Genomic DNA, 24,156 nt, shown 5'->3' with positions numbered 1-24,156 from the left:
ATCTGTTGTTGTTGGTATTTTTATTTTTATTTCGGTTGGCCGAAACAAACATTCCATTTTGGCCATTTGATATGCTCCACAGCCAGCTGGTCGAGAGTTCAAGTTCGTCGCTTGCGTTGAAGTCTTTCGTTTGCAAAGAACAGTGGATTGGATTGCTGATGTCATGGGCAGGGCAGTAAATAATAATAACAACAACAAAAAACACCTTTATTCCACCTGATATTTTTTTCGAGTAATTCTCGTTATTGTATGTCGCTGTTCGCCAACTGGCATTGACTTTATTGTAACACATACCTTGGCGTATTATAATAAATCAAATGCCACAGACAGAAATCCCAAATAAGAATAATAATCTTTTCAACTTCGAACGATGACGTGAGAATGTCTCGGTTTTCGGGTGGCTCTTTTTGGTTCTCTGGCTTTTGAGCCATTGTATTTTGGCTTTCTTTCGAGGCGTTACTTTTCATGCCTGGACGCCCTGGCTAAACATTCGTATTGGCTGGTCATGGCATTTTGGCCAAATATAAACGCCTGGCATACACACATCCGCACTACTACGAGTATATACTCTCCAACTAACGAGCAATGAAAAATTGCAAATTGCTGAGGGAAATTATCTGATGCTCATAATGAAAACGTTTGTCAGAACAATTCGACACAGATCTCGCCGATTTGGCACACACCGTCGCCTTGGGGTTCGGGCAATTTATTATTTAAATTTAGCAATTGAGCGGCTTAGGAAGTTTACGTGGCAGCCGCAAGGTTAACTCAAGATTTGTGGCTCTCGATATGGCGCTCTAGGTGCACTAAATGGTACTGAAAACACTAAATCGCGTAATACCTTTGGCTGGATCAAATAAATTACTGGGGATATTAAAATGCTCTTAACTTTGAAAAATATGCTGCAGGCCTGTCAGCAACAAGTTTACAACTTTCCGGTGGTTTTAAAATATATTTAAGTCATTTGAAGTAAGATCTCAAGGGTCTCGATTTGTTACACCTTTCTTTATGCCTTAAAACACTCAAGATAAGTTGAAACAACTAATTTTTATGGCCAACCTACGCTTAACCATACAAATTTTACATTGCTTATTAAATCTTACTATTTTTCAAAAGGTTTTCTGTGTTCTTTGTTGGGTTTTAAAAAAGTTTAAGATGATCATTCAAAGATAAAGTTATAACACCTCGTTTTAATTACCAAGCGAACATCACTTTCTTTCAACTAAATAGAGCGCGTTTAAACCCATAATCAATTGACTAAAAGCTGTCGTAAATATGCACTAATTTGTATGGGGACCATTGAAACCACGTGTAAAGCACTGGAAAATGCAATAAAGCTCAACAGGTTTTATGTCTCAGCTAAAGGTAAAGTCACTGATTGATTGTTTTTGCTTGGTGTTTTGCTTTTTTGCTGTTGCTGTGGGTGGTTCATAGATCAAATCGATTCGCTTGCACAATTTATAACTTAATTACAACCCAAGCAGCGTTACAAAGTGCCAGCGGCTGCTGTTTAGAAAATTGCTCCGGCTCCGGCGCTTATTATTATTTTGTTCGCCTTTAACAAAACATTTTTTCTCCAGCTTTGTTGTTGTGTGACCCACAAAACACCGATCGTTAATTGAATATACAAAACAGAGCTTGGCGTTGTCGCACCCCCCCCTGAATGGAAATAGGAATTGTGTCATAATTGCAAGATGTCGATTGCGATTTGGCTTTAGATTTGGATAACTAAAAATTAAATGAGACTGAGAACAGAGCTGTAAGGCAAAAATCATTTGGTATGCAAAACAAGAAATATCCTTTTAAGTCGATCGATCGGTTGGGGTGAATAATTTGCATATTTTTTTTCCAGATATTATTTTTTTTTTTCCAAATGCCGAATGACATCAGACACCCGCAACATCGGCGTAAATATACATAAATCCTTGGCGGCAGCAGGCAGACAAGAAATAATGAATAAGTCAGAAAAACCGTAAACAGTAAATGACGCGCGATTGAGTTTCACATTGTCAAGTGATTTACAATTCGTTCGCCTCAATTGAATGAACGCCATTTGGCAGCCTCAAGTTGCGTGTTGCTGATTGTTGTTGTTGTTGTTGGTGTTGCTGTTTCTGCTACGGTTGCTGTTGCTGTTGCTGTTGCTAGTTGCTTATTGCTGCTTGCCTCATGGTCGGTGAACTGGCAGCATCATTGAGCATTTATGTGCGCCATCGATCAACTCGGAGTCAAGCCACATCGACATCCACATCGCCACATCCACCGACAACCGACAGTCGTCGAAAACTCGAAAATGCATCTGCGTTTGTCGCCAGTTACGAAATATCCAAGTTTTGCTTTGCAGCCAGTTGACACACATACTGCGGAAATGTATCTCGCCGATGAGTCAGTGTCGAAAATGAATTCGGATCTTGTAATCACTTTATCCGTTTTATAAGGTCATCAATTAATTATTCATTTATTATTGTGATTTAAAAATCATCTCTAATGGGAATTTGTAATATTTAAATTAATTTATACTACTTCATAATTTTAAAACATTCAATTAGTAATCTTGGAATTACTTGTTATGAATTTAAAACAATTAAAACAATTAATGTTTGCTAATACATTTATTAAATACAAATCAACCAACTTTCTTTGTGTATCAAAAAATAGATTTTTACGTTTAATAAAAGTTTATTAAATTAAGTTCATAATAAAATTTTTTTTTTTATTAAATAAAATTGAAAACCATTTTTTCTAAACCTTTTAATATATATAAAGGATTATTAGATTTAAAATGTATTGCATATCTATTTTAAGTGAAATCTTTATCTTTTTATTGCATATCTGTTTTAAGTGAAATCTTATCTCTGATCGATTTATTTGATTTGCTTTTTAGATAGCCATCTCGTGCTTTGTTTTAAACTGCATCCCAACGCACCGTTTCTCTGGGCCAGCTTGTTTTCGCCAAGCCGCCAGTCAGTTGTCGTGTAGGTGGCCAAAAGCAATACCCCCTCCCCTCCCCCCTTTCCATGGCTTTTAAGCCAACTCACGGCCTTGCTGCTGACGAACTGTAGCAGCAGCAGCAAAAGCAGCAGCAGTGGCAGCAGCAGCATCGTTATGTGTGTCAGTCAGCGGCGGCGGCAAAGAGAAGGCAATCGGGTTGCCTTAAAAGGTTGGGCCGCATTCGCCAAAAAAAAAAAAAGAGAGAAATACCTATATATATTTTTAGGTAGATCGCAAGTAGCTCGCAGCTCGTAGCTCATAGCGTGTCAAGACTGTAGCTGGTTGTCGTGTGGGCCGCTCTGTCGTAGCTGCCGCTGCCAAGTCGGCTCAATGAATCGATCCGATCCAACAAACGCCCAAATGAAAACAAACTCTAGACCGAGGGGGTCACCTTCAGCCAAAAGAGCCCCACACACGTGGGCGTTTTCTATATATCTCGCTGACTTTGAATCGCTGCCCACCCAAAAACCCAAAGCAGCGCCCACAGTTTTGCTCCAATTGCTCAATCAATGAAAATATTATATATACGTATGGGTACTTCTACTTGAAGATATTGTATTTGTTTAAATCAACTCACCTGGAAGTGCAATATGATGGTCCAGATGAGGCCCAGGGTCAACTTGGGATTGCCATCGACAATATCCTCCGCTCGAATGTTGACCAGTTTGATCTTCTTGTAGCGCAAAAAATCCAAAGCCATTTGTGCATTCTGCAGCATATGGAAACGCATTTTACCCTTCTCGCGTGGCTATAAAAATAAATATAAAAAATAGTGAGTAAGTAAAAATAAGTTGGCGAGAGCGTGACAAAACTGCTAAGAAATCAATTGAATAACACTTACCAGGTGTTCGCCAGATAGCACCTCCAGGAGTGAAAGTAAATTGTGACCATCGCGCAGATCTTCGAACAAGTCCACCACTCGACGATTGGCCTGCAGGTGGGGGAGGTGGTAGTTTCGCAGTTTGGTTTGGTAGTTGAAAAAACATTCGGATTCGGTAAAAGGTGATTTCAAATAAATTAGAGAGTAACCAAAGGTAAAAGACATGCAAACAAAACAACTCAAAAATAGCTGCGACTCAGATTGAACAGCAAAACAAACCGCAAGGTGAAGTGAACATTTTGGTTAAGTAGCAGCAAGTTTAAGAAAAAAATTGTATAAAATAACGTCAATGAAAAGATGCAGTTAAAAAAATAAATTATAATACTCAGCAAGTATAAAAAATTCAAACAAAGCAACATCAAAAAGCTTTCTTTGAGTAAAAAATATTAAGAAGTTTTCTTAGCAAAATCATAATATTTGCAAATTAATAAAAACTCAAACAAGACAACATAAAAAATCTTTCTTCGAGAAAGTAATATTAAAAGGCATTCTAATTAAATTCTTTTAAGCTCGACTTACAGACTGAGAACAACAAGGAATGCCATTTGTGGTTACACAAACATGTAGCATAGTATAGGTCTGAAAATCATGGGAAAATTAGTTTTAATTTTCTTTAAAACAAAACCAAAAACAACATCTAATTTAAAATGATAATTGGCTAATACCTTAGCATACTTCCAATGCTGCTTGTGGGGATAATATTTAAATTTTGAAGATCAGTAGGTTTCATAAATTTGAGCTGAGTTTTTGATGTTTGTAGGGCACCTTTTAAAGCTCGATCATTAACTCACCTTTTTCAGATGTTTGTTCACCCATTTTGTGAAAGTCTTCTTCTGAATGGCATCGCGTTCATCTAAACAGGGAATTAGTTAGAAAAAGAGATCACATATTAGTTTTTTTGATAAACTTGATTTTGGTTAGTAGTCAAAAATCATGCAATGCTTGGGAGGTTTGTGCCGAAAGAAGATCCATTGTGAATGGCGTCATCGCCGATTGAGAAATGAATAGTTTATGCAAAATGCTCAAAATTTCAACGCCCACTATCAAAGTTATTAATTTACTGCCAATATTGTTTCTATAGGTATGTATATTATTTTTTTATTTTTGGGTCTTTTTAACAACTTGAGTGCGGGCGTTGAGTAATCTTCCTAGGGCCTTAATTAACTTGTTTGAACAAATGTTCCAACTGTTGCCAATTAATGGTTTATTAGAGTTTGAACTGAGTGAGTGTGTGTGGTTTCCCTATTTCCCACTCTCATATTCACTCTATCGGGTTTTTTTTTGTTCAGGGTCTCGGTAAACTTTGGTCAATGTTTTTCTTTGGCCTGATAAACACGAAAATCGATAAGAAGTGGGAGGGCGGGAGATATACTACATATATACGTAGGTAGCTTTAGCTTTGATTTGTTGGTCTGACAAATGACGTGTGAGTGAGTTAGTGTGTTTGTTTGTGGGAATAACCCATCGACAGATAAGGTAATGGTCATGTTGCCCCAACTTTCGGCACAAAAATTAAGCATTTCCAAGTTGTTAAACAATTTGCGGCAATTAGTAGAGTTTTTGTTTTTGGGCTGATAACTTCATGCAGGGCAGAGCTTGGCAATAATTTAAGTTAACCACCCTTTTTCAGCATTATCTAATCAACGAGGAACAAAGAAAGGTTCTGCAGACCCAAACCCTTCACAAAAACAAACGAGAACAGGACAATATGTCGAGTCTATTGTAAAGGTATTAAATCGGTTGATAAACCCGATAAATTCAAGTGCTAAACATATAAAACAATAAACGTGGTAGAAAAGAAAACAACCAAGTCATATAACCAGCAACTCAAAGCAGAAGCTAAAAAGCAAAACAAAAGCGCTAAAAGATAAAGTATAAAGTGTCGGAGAGAACAAGTGAGTATAGTTGAACGATCTCCTCGACCAGTTTAACTCTCTTTTTGCTACAAATACTCACTCTCTTTTTAACTCTTTAAAATATCAAGAACGAAACTTGAATGCCCTTGGAAAGGGGCTTAGTACTACAGTATACCGTTATAAGTATGTACTTTTGGCGACCAAAAGTCTAACCACTCCAAAAATTAACCTAGTTGGATGGTCAACAAAAATACGACGAATATTGATAAACAATTTGTAGAAAAGTCGAGCAAAAACTAATTGGCAAATACGTGATGGATCGTCGACGAGAATGGATGTTAAACGTGTTTCGATAAGTTTAAAGTCCAAATACATTATAAGCTCCCCCGAAGTGATGATAATATGATATATATCACTGGGTATTAAGTTACCACCAAGTTCTGGATATTTTCTGTAGAAAATTAGTCAAATGTTGTGACTAAGCTTTACAAACATTTGTATTAATTTCTTTAAGCACAGCTGCTATTCCGAATTTATCTAGTGATTCATAGACCCCGAGGCTATAAAGAGTTGAAAAAACCTTTTTTATGACAAACATTTCGACACTTTTTTTTGCCTGCACCCTACGTATAATTTTTTTTCTCTTCGGTTACATGTAAGAAAAAACCAGAGAGAGTGAGAAATGGAGAAGCGGAAAGATCGCGAACTTGTTCCAATCGTTCGCTGACTCATCCGTTTGCAATTTTCCATTAAAGCGGAGATTCCACCTTTTTTTCAAGAACTCTCCAATTCCATTCATTCAGCAGGGGAGACGATCTTTCCGCAAAAATCTTTCTGCACGATTGCATGCAACACAGCACAAGACAACCCGCTATTCGTATTCCTATTCGTAATCGGGCTTATTTTTATCTTTCTCTAAGCCAAGAACAACAACAACAACAACAACAACAAACACAACACGGCACAAAGAGTTCATAAATATTCACACAAATAATGATTGTGCAAAGGTGTACGACTTCGCCGGCACAAATACAAATGCGAATACACAGGGTAGCACTATCTGAAAATGTGTGTCTGTATGCGGCTCTTTTTTTTCATTTTTTTTTTTTTTTTTGAAGAGCGCGTGATGATGTCACGTTCTAAGTTGAATTTGTTTTCAACGATTAAACGTTCGTTAAGTTGTTGTAGAAGAGTTCGTCGGAGAAGCTTATTTGATATTTGTTAATGTTTATTTTTGCATTTAGTCATTGTCATTGATTAGCACACTTAACCTTAGAAGGACGTTTGATCGGAGATGTTTGATTTTGACAAGCATCGGAAACAGTTACTTGCAAGTATTACAATTTGTATTTAAGTTTTTACTTCTTCTTGCTGACTAAACAATAACACATTTTTTAATCGATTTATCAAACACATTACTAAATAAAAGTAATTAACTTGGCGTTAACATGTTGCCAATTAAATGGGTTTTTATGTGTTGCTCTTTTTTTTATGAAGGACGTTTGGGTAATCGTGTTTTCACGATTTGCAATCAGCGATAAGAATAAACAACCGTTTGCCCGATATAAATAATGAACTCACTCTATTTTATTGGCGGTAGGAAATGCACTTCAAATGGTATTCAAAATATTTCTTCTTTTTATCTGCGAGTCAACAAAATTCCCAGCTAACGGCGCCAGCAAATTAGTCTCTGGCAATCGAAAACGTATAACCATCAGCATAAAAAGCCCATATAAATGTTTACAAAAGTCAATAAGCATAAACCCGTTTATTTTTTTCTTCGCTGGACAAATGAGTTCACTTTGAAATTCGTGGAATTCTGAAGTCAGTCGAAAGTTTGTTAATTTGCCAGCTCAGTTTTTATTTTTTCTGGGTGTCTGGATGACGGAAATATCAGGTTCTCTTTCAGGGGTTTAATTAGAGGTTCAACCCTCGAAAAAAACCGTAATGAACAATCTCCCTCTTATTGAATTCAAGGTCGAGATGGCACCCTTTTATTTGATCAGCATTTGATGTGCCAAGAAAGGTGCGACTAATGGTCTCCGAATGTATTTGTATTTGCCAAAGAAGTGTCAGCACTTAATATATTTAGTGATTGTCGGAATTTGTAATAAATATATTTATAACACTCGATAAGACCTTGAAAAGTCCCCCTTAAAGATATGAAATGCATTGCAAAGAAGTGAGGTAACCTTATTTGTTTCAACCTTAACATCTGTTTGTTCTACGCGATCTATTTCACATTCCATAGGTTTTTGCATAAATTTCGTACGAAATCTTTAAACCTGTTGGAAAAGAGTTAGCTTAAATATTTGCTTAAAACTTCAGCGGACTCTGAGCTAGCATTTAAAGAGGGTCTCATAACCTTGACCCTTTATAATTTGCTCCCCAGTTCGACTTCCGCAAAGCGGTTAGCAGTCGTTGGAAAAACATGTTTTCGGGTTAGTTAAGCTTTAGAAGTATACAAATGAAACCGCGACGGATTCATAATTGAAATTCATACAAACAAGATACAACAAGCGACGCGAAGTGAACTTGAAATGCAAATCATTTCCGCTGAGGGTAATTAATTAGAAAGAAAAAACATCCAAGAGAACTGGAACACAGAACAACACATGCCAGAAAAAAACGAGAAAACGAGATCCTATCCTGAGATTTCCCACTTACGCATGATGTCCCAATCTTCTATAAAATGATCCCAAATGGACATGCTACCTTTGAACTGGGTGAGGGCATCCTCGTAGCCACCCTGCGGCTGGGCCTGGGTGGATGAGTGCTTGGCCTTTTTGGGGGCAGCCGGACTATTGTTGCTATTCTCGTACAGCGGCGATGAGGCACTGCCCACCGAATGGCGATGGTGGTGGTGCTGATGATGGTGGTGCTGCTGCTGATGATGATGATGACTGTTGTTGTTGTTGCTGCTGGTGCTGTACAGCTCCCGATCGCGTTGCTCCCGCTGAACCTGCTGGTACTCCAGGGTTCCATTGTTGGCGGAAAGTCCTGCAACACCCGGCGAAACGGAGATTCTGGCCGGCGACTGACTGCTACTGGTGGTGGCATGATGGTAGCTCTGATGGTGGTGCGTCGTCTGCCGCGAGCTGCTCCGCTTCATCGAGTTGCTGCCGCCCGGCTGCTGCTCATTGGGATCGAAGCCCAGGCGGTCTTTATAGTAGGAATGCGATGTCATCTTGCGGGTGGCACATTAAGATACTCAAATACCCCGAAAAACACTCAAAACACTTTCAGCACTCGACACTCGTCAAAACTTTCGCCGCAAACTCTTCGATTCTTTTCTTTTCTTTATTTTTGAGATATTTGTTTCGTTGATTTTCAGCACGTTTCGGAGTTTATGTTTGTTTTGCGATGGCACTTTGTGATTTTCGGATTTTTTTATTGCTCTCGGTTGGCTGGACCTGAAGTTGGGAGTTGGCAAATTAAAATACAAACGAATCATGCATTCGTACATCTAAATTAGCCGTGATGATTCAGCTGCAGACGCTGCGATCCGCGCACTTGAACGTGAAATCATCAGGGAAATGGCATCGGCGATTGCAAATGAGTTGCAATTAGCGAGATACCAAAGTGGAATGTACTAGCACTAAGCACTAAACTAAATTTAAGTAAAAGTTCTCGTTTACAAAGTCGGCTATCTACACATGAAAAAAAACCACAACAACATGGAAATATTTTGAAGATTTTGTTAACTCAATTTCATATTAAATTTTGAGGAACTATACACTTTGCAATATCATATTATTTAATTTGTTTTCATACTTGCAATTATTATTTTCATATCGTTTAAATAAATAATCAATGCAAACCCCAAGTTCAAGTTTAAATTATTAAACAAATAAAAACCTAAACACCTTTCTTTAGTTTTTCTAGTTTTTCTTGTGTAGCAGAGAAGCATTTGCTATATATCTGATGTATTTGCCTTTATGTTTTCAGCGTTGCCGGCATTTTGTTCCAATTGGACGTTGGCCAAAAGAAAACGTGCTGTTGGCGAAATGTATCTATCAGTTACGATACAAATACACTAGCGTACATGGTGCATTTGTCGCCAGGGGCGAACGAACTGGCGACGCCATGTATCCATCAGATACAGATACAGATACAGATACAGCAGATACGGATACCGAGATACAATGGGAGAAGGGCGCGATCGCTATTGCGATCGCTTCACTTTTACCCGACAGCCAAATTGAAATTTATAAAGATAAATTGAAACTGAAATCAGACGCAGCTGCATACACAAAAAGCTCAAGTAAAAGCGAGCACTTAAATCATTTCATTCCGTGTCCACTTTTTTTACTTCTTTTGCAATCTTCACAATGACAAAACTGCGATCCCATTTTGTCCGTGTACTTTCATTTGCAAAACACACAAAATAAATCTCTACTTCTGCCCTGATTTTGGAGTTACTTTTGTTTTTTTTTTTTTCTGTTTTTTTCTTTTTTTTTCGTGGGTGATTCCATTCAATTCATGAGGTCAGCTTGGAGCTGTATTTCTGGCTCTCGGACCCGTAAGCACAATAAGTATAAATAAATAAATGCCTAGACACGCAAGCAGCTGCGGGCCCAGGAGACGGGTTGTCGCTCTGATTAGATACGAATACAATTATATATACCCCGCCTCGCATGTAGATATGGACAGACAAATTTCTTTCTGTCTTTCCCTCTCTCAACTCATTTTTCATTCAAAGTTTGCGTAGTTTTGTTTAATATTTGAGAAAGGTAGGTTGATTTCCACCAGAAGTTTGCAGTAAGCTATCACTATGTAAATTCTTTATCTTTTATTGACAAAGATATGGTTATTTATTCTAAGCTTTATTAATATTTTAAATGTGAACGAACTGAATCAAACATTTGTTTATTTAAACGACACTAATAAACGTTCCTACTTGGTTGTAATTTTAGACAGAAAATTCATTATAAATTTTAAGTTTTTAAAAATTTTGATCTTTACAAACTAATATATCTTGACCAAAATTACAAGAGTATCTACAAGTAATTTTCTTTTCCTCTTTTTTCAACTTGTTTGCACTGTCTGCTTTAAATTTTTAATTTATTTATGCAAACGCTGGGCGTAACTTAGCTAAATGACAAACAAACATTTTTCTTTGCCGCTTTTTGTGAACTTTTACTTGAGTTTTAGTTTAGGTTTTAGTTTTGGTTAATTTGTTTTTTAGTGCCAATCTAAGGCGTTTTTTCATGGTTTTGTTTATTTTTCCGAAGTCAACAGTTTTTTTTGTGGGTTTTTAGCTATTTGCATCTTTCACTTTGCTGCAAGTGGCTTTCAATAATTTTCACTCATATTTTTGTTGCTTGTTATTGTTATGGTTTTTTCGTTTTTGTTGTTTTGTTATTGTTATTTTCTGGCTGGGCTGCTTGTTCCGTGTGCATTTTCCATTCACATGCAAAATTTCACACAATAAATTCACGGAAAATATTTCCCCACTGCCACTGTCTGAACTTGGCTTTTCGCCTCTCTCTTTCTTCCCTCCTTCTCATCCCCCACCCTTCTCTGCCTCCCCCACTTTATGGCACAGTTATGCGAGTTGTGCATTTTCTCTCGTTTTTTTCTAAGCCAGGTTTAAACGGGAGAGCCGGAATTAAGTATGCCTGGCATGCCAAGAAAACCGTGTGTCGAGAACTACAGGTAAAAGGAAAGAGAGTGAGAGAGAAAGAAGGAGGGAGAACGGAGGTACACAGAGGAAAAACGTTTTATTGTTTTAAAGAAAATGAGTTGAAACAATTTGTTTATTTGGAGTGAATAGGTTTCTTTCTTTTAAATTTTAATTTCTGATTAACTTCAATTTTTAATTTAATTTTTTTTTAATTACTATAACATAAATTAAATTGCAAAGATTTTATATTTTCGATGCTAACCAATCTTGTTCACCTACATTTTAATGGTAGTTTTAAGGAGCCTAATGTTATTCGAAAACATTAGGCTCCTTAAAGATTTTTTTTGGTGTATAGGTGCATGCGTTTGGCATGACTAATTTGTCTTTATAAAGAAAAACCCAAATGATATACTGGCTTCAGTGCGACTTTGTGGATTTTTAGTGCGTGTGCAACGATCAAAAATCCGAGACCAGATCGCCCCTAAAGAGCAATTCAAGCTCACAAAAATCTAAAGAAAAAATCTGACAAAAACTGGTTATTGAATGAAAAGCCAGCCGACGACAGACAACAAGAACAAACAACAACAACAAAAAAATGGCAAAAACAACAACGCACAACTAAAAAGAAGTTGGGCGAAGTTGAAAATTTCTTGTTTGCGACAGGCAAATATTTAAAAAATGCAACACAGCTGCTGGTTTGGTTTTTCGGAAACTCTCTCGAGTTCTGCGTTCTTGCTTTTTCGTTTATGATTTCCTTTATCGGTTTGGTTTATTTGGGACGATAACACAACGGCGGTCCTTCATTCAGTCACTCAATTTAGTCATTTATTTATTTTTATAGTGCTTTGACGTCTTTGCTGCTTCAACACAATTTTTGCACTAAAGATAAACGCGACTATTATTATTTATGTAAGTTTCGAATGCTGCTTTTTAGTTAATTTATATTATTATTTGCACTTTGTTTTTCGGTTTCTTCTCACTTTTTTAGGGCCAAGTTGCGTTCGTTAACTGCGCGTGAGTGTGTGCGTTAACAAATTGTTGTTGCCACACCACACACACACATTAATATATAAACGCAACGCACGCACACACACAGTCACTGGTAAGAGAACGAGGTTCTAGCAGAGAAACGCCCAACTGCTCGGTGTCGCGGTTCAAATTCGAATGAGCGCCGTGGCGTTAAGCGAGTTCACTTGGGTGCCGCTGAGACACAAGAGTCGCGAGAAGAGGAGCGAAAGAGCGGAGAGAGCCCCGAGAGAGATAGAGAGAGTGGGGGCGAGTGAGCTTGCAGGTGAGTGTGAGTGAGCGGAGCAGGTGTACCGCGCACTAGTGTTGGCCAAACAGTGCTCTCTTTTCAAGAAGCAAGATCACTTGCTCAGTTTGGATAAACTCAATGGCTGTGTTGAATCTATTGTTCATATATGCACTTGTTCATTTATCTACTTGCTCATTTATTCACTTGTTCTTTTATACACTTGTTCATTTGTTCATTTGTTGTGAGAAAATAACCAATATCAGTTGCTCAATTTGCGAGAATAGTCTTACTGTGCTTTATAACTTGTTCCTTTGCGAAACCAATTTGACAGGATGTTTGGTTGTTCATTTTAAGCAGTATATTAAAAACAATTTTCTACCCAGAGAATAAATATATTAACTAGGGATAACAACCTTAGTTGTTGAAACAGCTGACTAATTTAACTTAGTGCACCTGTGAAAGGGAAGACATTAGACTTGCGATCAGTTATGAATGAAAATATGAGAAACTGATTAAATGAAAATATAATAGTGAGTATTTTTATTATACTCACTTAAGTTATTAACTCTGTTTATCTTTACTCTCTCATGAAAAGCCCAGCACTATGTGCGTGGCCACTTTTGTGTGGGAAGAGAAGATCGCAAGAGCGGCAAATCAGGAGAGTGACTCAATAACCGCTCTTTGAGCGCCATTTCAAGCTTAAGCCGCCGCATGAATGACCAAAATTGTCGCTCTGAAGGGAATGAGTAAGTGCACTGTTAAAAATGTTTACACATGCAAACTCAATATACTTTTATAACTCGACATCTTCAGCTAACACTTTATTATTGATTATATGACACTGGATTTCTAGTTAAATTTAATGCTTTGTGAAACGTAGTTTATCGAAAAGAAAAGAATTTTATTTAAACTAAATGTTTTACTTTCAGTGTACGCGAAATGAAAAGAAATTCCTCATATTTGGTCAGAGCGTTGGCTATTTTTCTGCGGGCCAGAGGAAGCCGCTTAAGCATGTGGGCTCCCCGAGCAGCGAGAACAAAAAGTATAAAAAGAAAATAAAATAAACCGCTAATGGTCATGGCCGTTAATAAACAGAAAGCCCTAATTTGGCTCTCGTCTTTTTTGTGGTTTATTAACCAAGCCGCAAAGAAATAGTCATGGAAATACGTAGAGGGAGACCGCAGATCGACACGCACTTGTAAACAAATTTGGGAACTGCAGTTGAAAGAACTCTTCAGCTGGCCATAAACACAAACAACCAGCGGCCAAAAAAAAGATATAGTGTGTAAAAATAGTAGAAGAATCCATAAAAATGTAAGATGCAACAGATTAGAGAGCAGAGAGTCGAGTGTTTTTCCGATTTTCCGCTCAAGAGCGAAGACTAAGAGAGACTTTTCCGATCAGCTGAGATGCATTAGCTTTTGGGGTGACATTAGCTTTTCGAAAAAAAAAAAACGCGTTATGAAAATGGAAAGTGGAATTGCATACGGCCACGAAAAGTAAAATCGTAAGCCGATCTGAAAAAGCAGCTAACGAAAACAGCTGTTTCGCTTTCCAGCGGAAATGCTATGCAGACGAATTTCAAGCTTAAACGAGTGTGAGTGAGTGGTAATCACTTGTATTCGATCATCACCGTGAGTCAGGTCGAAAATGTGACTAAGCCTCTGTCCATAAATGAGTATCGGATTTTTGGCGTAGGCTTAATGCGACCAAGTTGGCCTTTTTTCGGTTCTTTGGCCAAAATAACATAAATATAGCAATGGAGAAACACACTGAAAAGAAATCGCAAATTATGGAAACAAAATGTACTTTAATTTACATTTTACTTTGAATACTTTTTAAGGAAAAGTATTTGTCTTCTATTCTTTATTTAGAAAACAAGAAGCCTTCACATAATTTTTATAAGTTCTATATTTTTAGCTCACACTTTTAAGTTCTGTGGGTTGAGTACTAAGTACTATGTAATTTATCATAGTTTTCATAGTAATTAATCATATTCTTTATGGTATACACTTAGGCAAATGTTTTGAAATGAAATAAATAAGAGTTTTTAAGCCCTTCTATATAAATATTTAAGTTTTAAATTATACCTCTTTACCTAAGGATTTTTATGAAGTTAATTAAATAATGAAAGCATTTAGATTTGAAGACAATTTAGTAGTTTAATATTTTTTTTTTTTTTTTTTTAAATGTAAGCTCCCGTTTTCTTCTTTCAGTGTAGGCATTGTCTTTGGAAACGCCTTCGTTAATTTGCATGTCGCTCGGTTGGAGTCGCAGTCTCGATCTCCGTCTGGGTCTCAGTCTCAGTCGAGTGATTCCCGCAGATCTAGATAATCCAATCCATCCACTCCAACACTTGGCAGCCATCTAGTTTCCCTCTTGGCCAACCAGCCCACTTCCTCAAGTGGACACCCCCAGACAATCGATACATTTATGGTGCACATATGATACTACATACATACATACATATGTATATACCGTATTACCGTATTAAAGGCAACTGTTGTTTTTTTATGCACTTGCCGTTCGTTGTGTTGTTTTAATTAGTAATTGGCAATCGCACATCGTTGAGCAGATTTTGAATTACCAGGGCCATCGGCATTTTGGGGGGTAGAAATGGGTGGGGGTTTTTTTCGAGAGGGGCGCCCTCCGTTTAATTGCCAACTGATTGTTATGGCATTTTGAATTGCCTTCTGGCACGCCATCGAGTTTGGAACATTAAAGTGGGGATGTGCTGGTAATTTGCATGCCAATCAAGCGAGGATTTTTTATAGCTAAGGACAACACATGGACTTTGCTTTAACACGGCCATGGGTATTAATCACTTATTTGATTTATTTATTAATCATTTTTATCGAGATTGAGCGGACTCACCCACTTAGTCAGAGAGTTGTTGGCCAGCTTTGCCGCCCATAACTATTGCTTTTACTAAAACTCTGCCCACGCTTACGCCCAAAGTCATCGGAATTCCGCCTGTCACAACCAACATCCGTCTCAAGGCAACCTTCTCAGCACAACCCCAACAGCATTGCCAAGTAAAAAAAAAAAAGACTCAATTTAAAAAAGGAAAACTCAGACTCAGACTCAGACGCCGCTGCAGACAATTTCCCGTTTGGCCGCTGGAATGCCGGCAATTGAAATTGCAACTGCAATCGAAGAGAAACGACAATTTATTCGCACAACGTCATGTGCTTAACAATTTTAACACACTTTGTCGCATGAATTGAGATTAATGGAAATACATTTCTGATTTACTGGATATACGCAGGCAAATTGCACAATTTTTAATAATTTAGCTTCATCATGCAACTGCCTAAATGTATTTTCAATAATACTGAATTTTATGCAAATTAAATAGCATTACGTCAGAAGAAAACAATTTTTGGTGACCTAATTTTGATAAACCTTGATAAAAAAATTTACTTTAATGCAAAGTGAATATTACAGGTAAAAAAAATAAATTTAATAATCTCACATTTTATCTTATGTGTTATCAATTTGTTATTGTGACTAATTTTAGATTTTAAAAGCTTTTTTAGATGGATTTTAAATAAAATTATACGCTATACCTGAAATCTTTTAATTCATTTCCAATGCAAAATCTGAAACCGTTTTTTTAAGCTGCTTACAAATGCAAACTTAAGCTTAGAATAAATGAATAAATTGTTAACTTTTATCACTTGATAGGTATGAAATTTCAGTTCCATCAACATTTCAGAATAGAGCAATAAATTGACCGTAACATTTTTTGCATACTCTTTTTCAGAACACGTTCTATTTATTTTAATAATATCATGACAATTTAGTTTTGATTTAGTATGAGTATGACTAGTCATTATTAAAACTTTTATAAATCATTTCTAATTTTTAAATATTATTGTCACATTTTATTAGTCATTTACATAGTTTACTCACAAAAGTATTTTTTGTTCTTTTTTCACAAACGGTTAAATAAAATGTGCTAAGACTGAATATAAGTTAAAGCAACCAAACTGTTCCATTTAAAATAAAACTGAAAGGGTTTATTCGCACTGAGTAATCTGTGGCTGCTGCGAATGGAGACATTATCCAACGTTAATTTTTTGCAAGATATGTGTGTCAATGTGGCATTTGGCCGGGCTTATTGTGAACAGTCACAGTGCAAACAATGCGGGATGGAATGCCGGCTAAGTGGTCTCCCCCAAAAAACTGCGAAACCACTGAAAAGATACATTTTTCCCTTATTCGGTTATGCTTATTTTTAGGGGGACTGAAACCGACTGATTCCCCATTTCGCTGGCTTTGGTAAACAAAGGTGGCAAAACGGGAAAAAACAATGGAATACGGAATATGGAATATGGAATATTCGTGTAAGCCCACTTCACTTCAAGGGTGCCCTGCCCCGTTGGCCCTCCTACTTTATGGAATCGGAATGGGAAGGGGAATGGAAGTGGGAATGGGAAGGGAAATGGGAAGGGGAATGGTTGACCCACTGAAGGCAGTCGGTCCCCAGTAGTGAGTGTAGTTACCCATCCCCCAAACCACAAAAAAACAGGTTTACAACACCAAGTAGTGGGCGTCTCTAACACTTAGAACAAAAATTGAAAAGAAAATTAATTAAAGTTAATTGATTTTTTAATTTTATTAAAATTACTTTGAAAACTTTATTATCCTTCACTTCTCGAAAAGCCGCTATTAATTTAATTTTGAACTAAAGCTCACGATGGTTTTAACTCCTAATAGATTATATTGCTATAAATTAATTTAAAAATCCATAAAAGTTTAAAAAAGGTAATATATTGAAGTACTAATTTGTTGTAAATTATTAAATACTTTCTGAAAATTGTTAGAATTATAAATGTATTAAAAACAAAAAAATTCACATTTTTTTTAAGTACACTGGGCCTGTTGTTTACTTTTATTTGCGTGTAATGTCATTTAAATGATTGCTCGATTGCTGACAAAGGCCAACTTGTTTTGCAGCAGTGACGTCATGGTCACTCCACCCACACAGACAACCGACTGAAAAACAAAAAAACAAAAAACAAATCGCTGTGATATATAGAACAGGTCATAAATATCCATAAAGTGATATTGGCCGGAGCTGAGATCATTGCAATTTCTGTGAAAGCCGCAAAAGCGGGAACGCCTTGAATGAAACTCCCACAATGCAAAAAAAAAAAAAGTAATGCCACTTGATCTACGAATAAAAAACAAGTAAAAACATTGCACAACATCTGCTAAAAAAGAGGGGAAAGGGGGAGGGGGTATCTTACCACAATCTCCCCCTCGATAAAGTATCTTGACCTCGCGATGGCCGAGTGTCTCATTTCGTGGCTGTTGATCGTCACTGGCAATTAGTAGCGTAATTAAATATTTGTGTATAAGTAATTTGTACGAGTGTTCCATGCGTACATTCCATATAGATTTATATTTATATTCAAGTACTTTGAGGCGGCGGTCCTTCACTTTGATCCAAAGTTTTTTGTTTCCCATTTGGAGTTGACAAACTGACACACAAAATTGCTTATCTTAATGAGTCAGAAGAGTTTCTCGGATGTCTGGGGATGTTGTGCGTACGTAGAAGGGAGGACAAGGGTATCCAAAGGGGGGAGTGGGGGAGTTGGGGGGAAACACAATTGTCTGGGAAAGGTGCCATATGGCGCTTTTTCAGCCTTGAGGGGAGTTAGATAGACCGAGATATTTACTGCATGTGCGTGTGAATTTGATTCACGAATATCACCTGCCAGCCAGGAAATCAAGACATTTGTTTGCCATAGTTTTATTTTCCTAAAAAAGTTTTACCTTTGGTAATTTCTTATTTAGTTACTCTAATTTTGCCATATTTAATATGAAATTATTGTTGTACTTTGACTATTTTAGTCAAATTATTTTTGAAACTGACAAAGTTTACTCTTATTACTTTACTTTGGTTCTATTAATTTCTACTTTTTATTTCATGAATGCAATATCCATTTCATAGATATTTTGATCTACTAACTATTCAACTTACAAATTCAAACCTATTCTGAGCTCTTCATTAATTAAGAGAATAAAGCTTCATAAGAAGCTCACAAACTGCACATAAAAACTTCAACAGCAATGTTGGGGAAGATAAAAAACCCGGCAAGCATCCAATTAACATCGATATATTGAGATGTTTCATGGGCTTTAGTCATTAGATTCCAGAACACTAAAAAATGTCATAACTTAAGACGAATAATTACCGAAAGCAGTCGCTGGAAAAAAAAACGGTTGAGATATAGACAGAGATATGGGGAGTGGGGAAACATAGCGAACGAGAAATGCAAATTGAATTGAAAACTAATTAGAGATATCTATACAAACACAAGCAAACCCCATCGAGATACAAAAAAAAACACACACAGCTGCAGAACGATATGGAGAATCGAGAATACATAACGACAATTAAAAAACCAAAAAAACCAAAACCGAAAGGAGAATCACCGAAAACAGAGAATGCGAATACGAAATACTAGCCAAGTCGAAAAGGCAACAGAAACAGAAGCAGAAGCACTAACAATCGGGGAATAAAAACAGTCTAGAACAGAGAAACAGTTATCAGTTTTCAATTAACAACATCGTGTTATGTCGGTAGGCGTATCTGTATTTTCCAGATACAACCCACCAAGTGCCGAAAATAAAACAACCAATGCACGCGATAAAATTACAAGCAGTGATGAACTTATTGGGGTTTTACAGAGGGAAATAATTAAGGTCAAATTTGGGGGTCTTGCAATAAAATTTCTCATTCTTACAATTGTAAATTTGAAAAAGATAAAAGATGGGTTTAATCTTACAAGACTATTTCCCAGACCTAGTTACATAAGTAAGTCATTTAAATGCAACTCTGTTCACTTCCTCGTGGCAACTGTACTTCCGGTGGCGGCAGCCGCCTGTTGCCGGGCTAATTCGCCCATTAAAACCGATCGTGTACGTAAATGTGCTCGGAATATCTAATGGTTTGCCGCCACATAAACACACAGAACCCAGACGAAGCTCGATAGATTTATTAATGAAAATCTGTACGATGCAACTGGGGGATTGGCGGCGCCCCCGCCACATTTCGGCCAAGCCTTTTCACAAAAAGCCACAAAAAAACGTTCGATAACGATATCGCGATAACGAATGAAACACTTGAAGACGCTGTCGATTAATGGTAATGGGACAGGCTCGCGGGTGATAACACCCGTCTAAAAATAAAACGCTGTCGAATGCTGTCAAAGTAATCCGAAAACGAAATCGAAAATGGCTCGATTCAAAGTATTATAGCATGGCCAAAATAAAAAAAATATTGCCTCACACCCACACGCAAACGGCCAAATATTCAAACAGCCCAAAATTGGTTCACTTTGCGCAGGCGTAGCCACAAAATGTGAGGTGAGAAAATCAAAATGCGAGAGTAAAAGTTTAAAAATATACACAAAACAATTGTAAATAGAAGACCGTAAGCAAATGTTATTTCATCGAGGCATTAACACATCTTTGAAAAGATTCAAAGCAATGCGTTTTGAGGGGGCGTTATACTGTTCATTAGATTACTTTGGATACCAGTTTATTTTTCCTTTTTTTTCTGGTTCCCCATTTTCACAGAGTTGGCAGCAGATTGTGGGCAAGTTTTCCGCTTTCCGTTACATGCAATTGGCCAAATTGTGTGTGTGGGTTAACTGGCTCAGGGCTAATTAAAACTCAGTGTCTAGAAACAAAAACTGAGAAATACGGGAGGGGAAACTTTACACAAAAAACTGGGTAGGAAAAAGCGTACAACTCCAGCAGACAAGCGAATAACTTTTCATTTCGCATGAGAAATCGGATTTGGGTTCGGATCTGACTTTGTGGAATGGGAACGTTTGCTTGTTCGTGGAGGTGTCTCTCTGGGGGCCTTAATCCCAGACATCAATCTCAATTTATAAATATATCTCCGCCATATACTCTATACTCGCACACACAAATTCAAGCTCGTTAAGGTAAAACGAGTTTTGTTTTCAGTTTCATTGACGATCTTGGGCGTTTCTTACTTATTGAATCAATTTCAATTGAAAGTAATTACAACCGAACGCTGACGCATGTGCATTGTCATGCTTTCGAGTGTTATATCTCGAATAAGATTAAATGTTTTATATGCACGAATCGATGAAATCTTAATAAAGTCTGTGCTGTTTAACAACACTTTTAAGATTAATGATTTTATATAAGAATTGATGAAATCCTTACAAAGGTTATATTATTTAACAACCATTTCATAAAAGGAACAATTTCATTTATTCTTTTCACTATCTTGAATATAAGACACTTGATATTTTAAGTGTTGTCACAATGAAACTAAACATCAATCTAATCTCAAAAAACATTATTTGACCCCATTATCAGGAAATACATTTTAATAGAAGCCTTAAGGTGATTCAGAATGTTAAATTTGTCCATTTATAGTTATTAAAATCTTATACGATTTTATTAAGAAGGAGCATAAATATTTATGAGTTTTCCCAAGAACTTTTTCTTATTTATTAAAAAAAAATTAACATTGCAGAATAACATATTTTTAAAGTGAAAACGTAGTTTATGATCATTTTAAAGACCAGAACAAATTAAAAATTATATTAAAAATTATAAATTAAATTATGTTTAATAGAATTATAGATAGATAAGTCATTTCAATCCAGTCTAATAGAACCATTACAAAGTACTTGATAACTTAAACACTCAATGATCCAGAAAAGGCATTCTGCCACTGATCTGAAATGCAATTTATTTGGCTGGGCTTTGATCAGACATTCTTCACTCCGCGACAATCCCTTGAACTCCTCACCGTCGCAACTTTATAATAGACATGGCCTGGGCAACAATGCGGCAAGAATTCAATAGACGACTTGCCTCCATTTGTGTTTCAGCCGTTTAATTTTTCTTCTTTTTTTGTGTTTATTTTTTTTATTGTGCAGCACTAACAATGCCCTCAGGCTGCGACGGCGACATAAATTTCGATTTTTCAGTTGCCATTGCAAAAAGCGGCAGAAAGGAGGAGGGGTCGGGGGAATATATATATCTATATCTAGTACATAGTTCTGTGGGCCGCAAAAACTCCGTTGGCGGAACAGAAATAGAATTTACAAGTGACTGACAGACAAAACGGCAAAGTTGGCACACAGATATAGGAGGGGGATATATAGCAGGGAGTATCGGGGGAGGGGAGGGGGATCCAATGGGCGGAGGCTGCAACCGTTAGCGTGGAATTAGCGCATAATAACGCCGCGTCGATGCAAAAAAAAAAAAAGGAAAAGAGCAGCAAAGCGAGTGGAAATGCGAGCACAGTTTGACAGCCACTGGCTGAATGCTAAGTGCAATGAACCACCGAGTGAGTGGTTCAGCTTTTGGGTGGCCCCAGTGGGTGAGTGGGGCGCGGTGGGTTGGCCAAATATTTGCTCAGCATATTGCCATTTGAATGGGGCTATCAGCCGGCGGATTACCTCAATTGCCCTACAGTGGTCATTGGCTTTAGGTGAGAATCGTTTCTAGACTTAAGATTTAAAAATAGGAAAAAGATCCTTTTTCAGCACAAACATTTTGAATTAGAATTATTAAGGTTAGCTAAAGTAGTCGCTGGCTTATTATTATTTTTTTAAATATATTTGTAATGTGCGAATATGTATTTTAATTCACAATTAGAAAAGGTTTCGTTTAGTTTACTTTACTGAATAACAGTTTAGGTCTTTATTAGAATCTCTTGATCATTAAAAGTATCATAAGTAGTAGTCAGGCATTATGTTTTATTATTTTCAGAAAAAATAAATTTACAAATAAAAATATAATAAAAAAATAATCAAAAATTCTAAAGCTCTAAAAAAAATTTAAGAACTCTCAAAGACTTTTAGAATTTTCTTTTAGCCAGCGACCACTGTATGCCTTCTCCCGTACTAACATATTCCCAATTAAATTGGACTTGGGTTGGACTCACCTGCTATGCGAAGCACCGCTCGGTCCGCGGGGTCCAGCTGGAGGATGCTGAGCGGCTTGTCCTTAGCCCACTCGCTAAGGGATTCGCGGTCCATCATGATGTTGGCGGCACTCCCCGTGGAGGCATAGATGCGGCGTCGCTGGCACAACTGCTGCTCCGAGTGGTGCAATCGTGGCTGCAGCTGCAGCGTGGGGCACGACGGCGATGGCGACGACGGCGACGGGGAGGGCGAATGGTGGTGGTACGGATGGTGGTGGTGGTGACCTTGGGATCTGCCTCCTCCGCCGCCGCCGCCGCCGCTGCCGCTGCTGCCGAGGAGTGCCGCCTGCGGGGAGTGGGGCGACTGGGGAGTGGAGCGCGAGCGGACGTAACTGCGCGGGGACGCCGTCTTTGCTGTTGTTGTTGCTGCGTTTTGTGGAGGACGGACTTAGCCTGCGCTCTCGTATTTCGGATGTGGCAGCTGCTTCTCCCTTCGACTTTTCCCCGGATTGCACACGAGTTTCCCTGTACTTAACTTACTTAGATTTTCCTAACTAGAATTGGCTAGCAACATATTTGCTAAATTTTAATACTCTAACTGCAAGTAAAACGAAAAAAAAAAAATAATATATTTTAGTCATTAAGTATTTAATTATCATTTAATTTTTTTCCGACGGATATTTATAGTCTTTGATGTTTATTGTTTGCTGATATAATTAATTATTGCACTTGAAACTGTCTTCATAATGTTAATTTTTGAATAAATTGAAATTCATTTTTAATTCCATTATCAGAAAGGAGTAAAAGCAGCCACACATATGTACATAACATTAATTTTCACATAATGTATATATATTTTTTTTTTAATTAAGAGGTAAGCTCAAATACAACTACAAATTTTAAAAATCACGTTTGCATTAAATACACTAAAACATTTTACTATTATTTTTCAAAAATCGCTCTAGCTATTACGGCATACTTTTGGGCTGCCATTAAGAATTAAATTCAAAATGTGTTCACCCACTTATTTGCATATTCAGTGAGAAAACAGTGTAAGATGTGATTAAAAGGAGAAGGGTAGAGGAAGATGGAGGGATTTCCACTGCCTTATCGCAATGCTCTCATTTACTCGCAGTAGGTCATTGGCAATTTAAGCGGAAAACAATGAGCAATAAATAAAACGAATATTGAAACAACTGCTGATAACGCAGCCCGGTTTTAGAGCCACTGTGTCCCGGCTAGGTTTTCGAATTCGAAACCTAATCAAATTTACAACGGAAACTAACAACCGCAAAAACAACAACACACACCTTTAAGAAACCACCAAAAACAACAAAAGCTAAGTTGATAAAGGCAACGGTAAAGCGTAGACTCTTGTGTGTGTGGGCTTGTGTGGGAAGAAGTGCAACAAAATGTCAACAAAAACCACAAAGAGCGATGCAAAGAAAAGAGAGCGACCGGTTTATTTCCAGTTAGAAGAGAATACGCATGCGCAAAGTTTAAATACCGGAAATAAAAAGGAGGAAAAAGAATCACACAGAGAGAGAGAGAGATAAAGTGATAGAGGAAGAGGAGAGCCTTTGTATGCAGCTGGCCAAAAGCCATAAAAAACGAGAAGAA

The 24,156-nt window shown here is 37.3% G+C and overlaps 1 protein-coding gene across 42 annotated transcripts in view; it reads right to left on the bottom strand.

Moving 5' to 3' along the window:
* The window catches only part of LOC108096522 (microtubule-actin cross-linking factor 1), a 72,515-nt gene extending 49,706 nt beyond the window's left edge, over positions 1-22,809 (bottom strand). For 19 of the 42 annotated variants that reach the window (XR_001771707.2, XM_017198158.2, XM_017198151.2 and 16 more), the window contains exons 1-7: positions 12,331-12,530; positions 8,440-9,137; positions 4,660-4,721; positions 4,534-4,551; positions 4,388-4,447; positions 3,830-3,919; positions 3,566-3,736 (exon numbers count right to left, since the gene is read on the bottom strand). Coding sequence is in view for 41 of the 42 variants with exons in the window: in XM_017198158.2 (XP_017053647.1) it covers positions 3,566-3,736; positions 3,830-3,919; positions 4,388-4,447; positions 4,534-4,551; positions 4,660-4,721; positions 8,440-8,911 (873 nt within the window). In the remaining variant the exon portion in view is untranslated. Of the gene's footprint in view, positions 1-3,565; positions 3,737-3,829; positions 3,920-4,387; positions 4,448-4,533; positions 4,552-4,659; positions 4,722-8,439; positions 11,492-12,330; positions 12,531-22,557 lie in introns of those variants that run through there. The other 23 variants (XM_017198165.2, XM_017198169.2, XM_017198192.2 and 20 more) reach the window with 11 other exon arrangements.
* Positions 22,810-24,156: the final 1,347 nt, after the last annotated feature.

This window comes from Drosophila ficusphila, unplaced genomic scaffold (assembly GCF_018152265.1).
Source record: "Drosophila ficusphila isolate 14025-0441.05 unplaced genomic scaffold, ASM1815226v1 contig_414, whole genome shotgun sequence".
NCBI classification, from domain to species: Eukaryota; Metazoa; Arthropoda; class Insecta; order Diptera; family Drosophilidae; genus Drosophila; species Drosophila ficusphila.
Note: the sequence above shows the minus strand (reverse complement) of the source record. Positions and strands in the feature narration are given on the sequence as shown.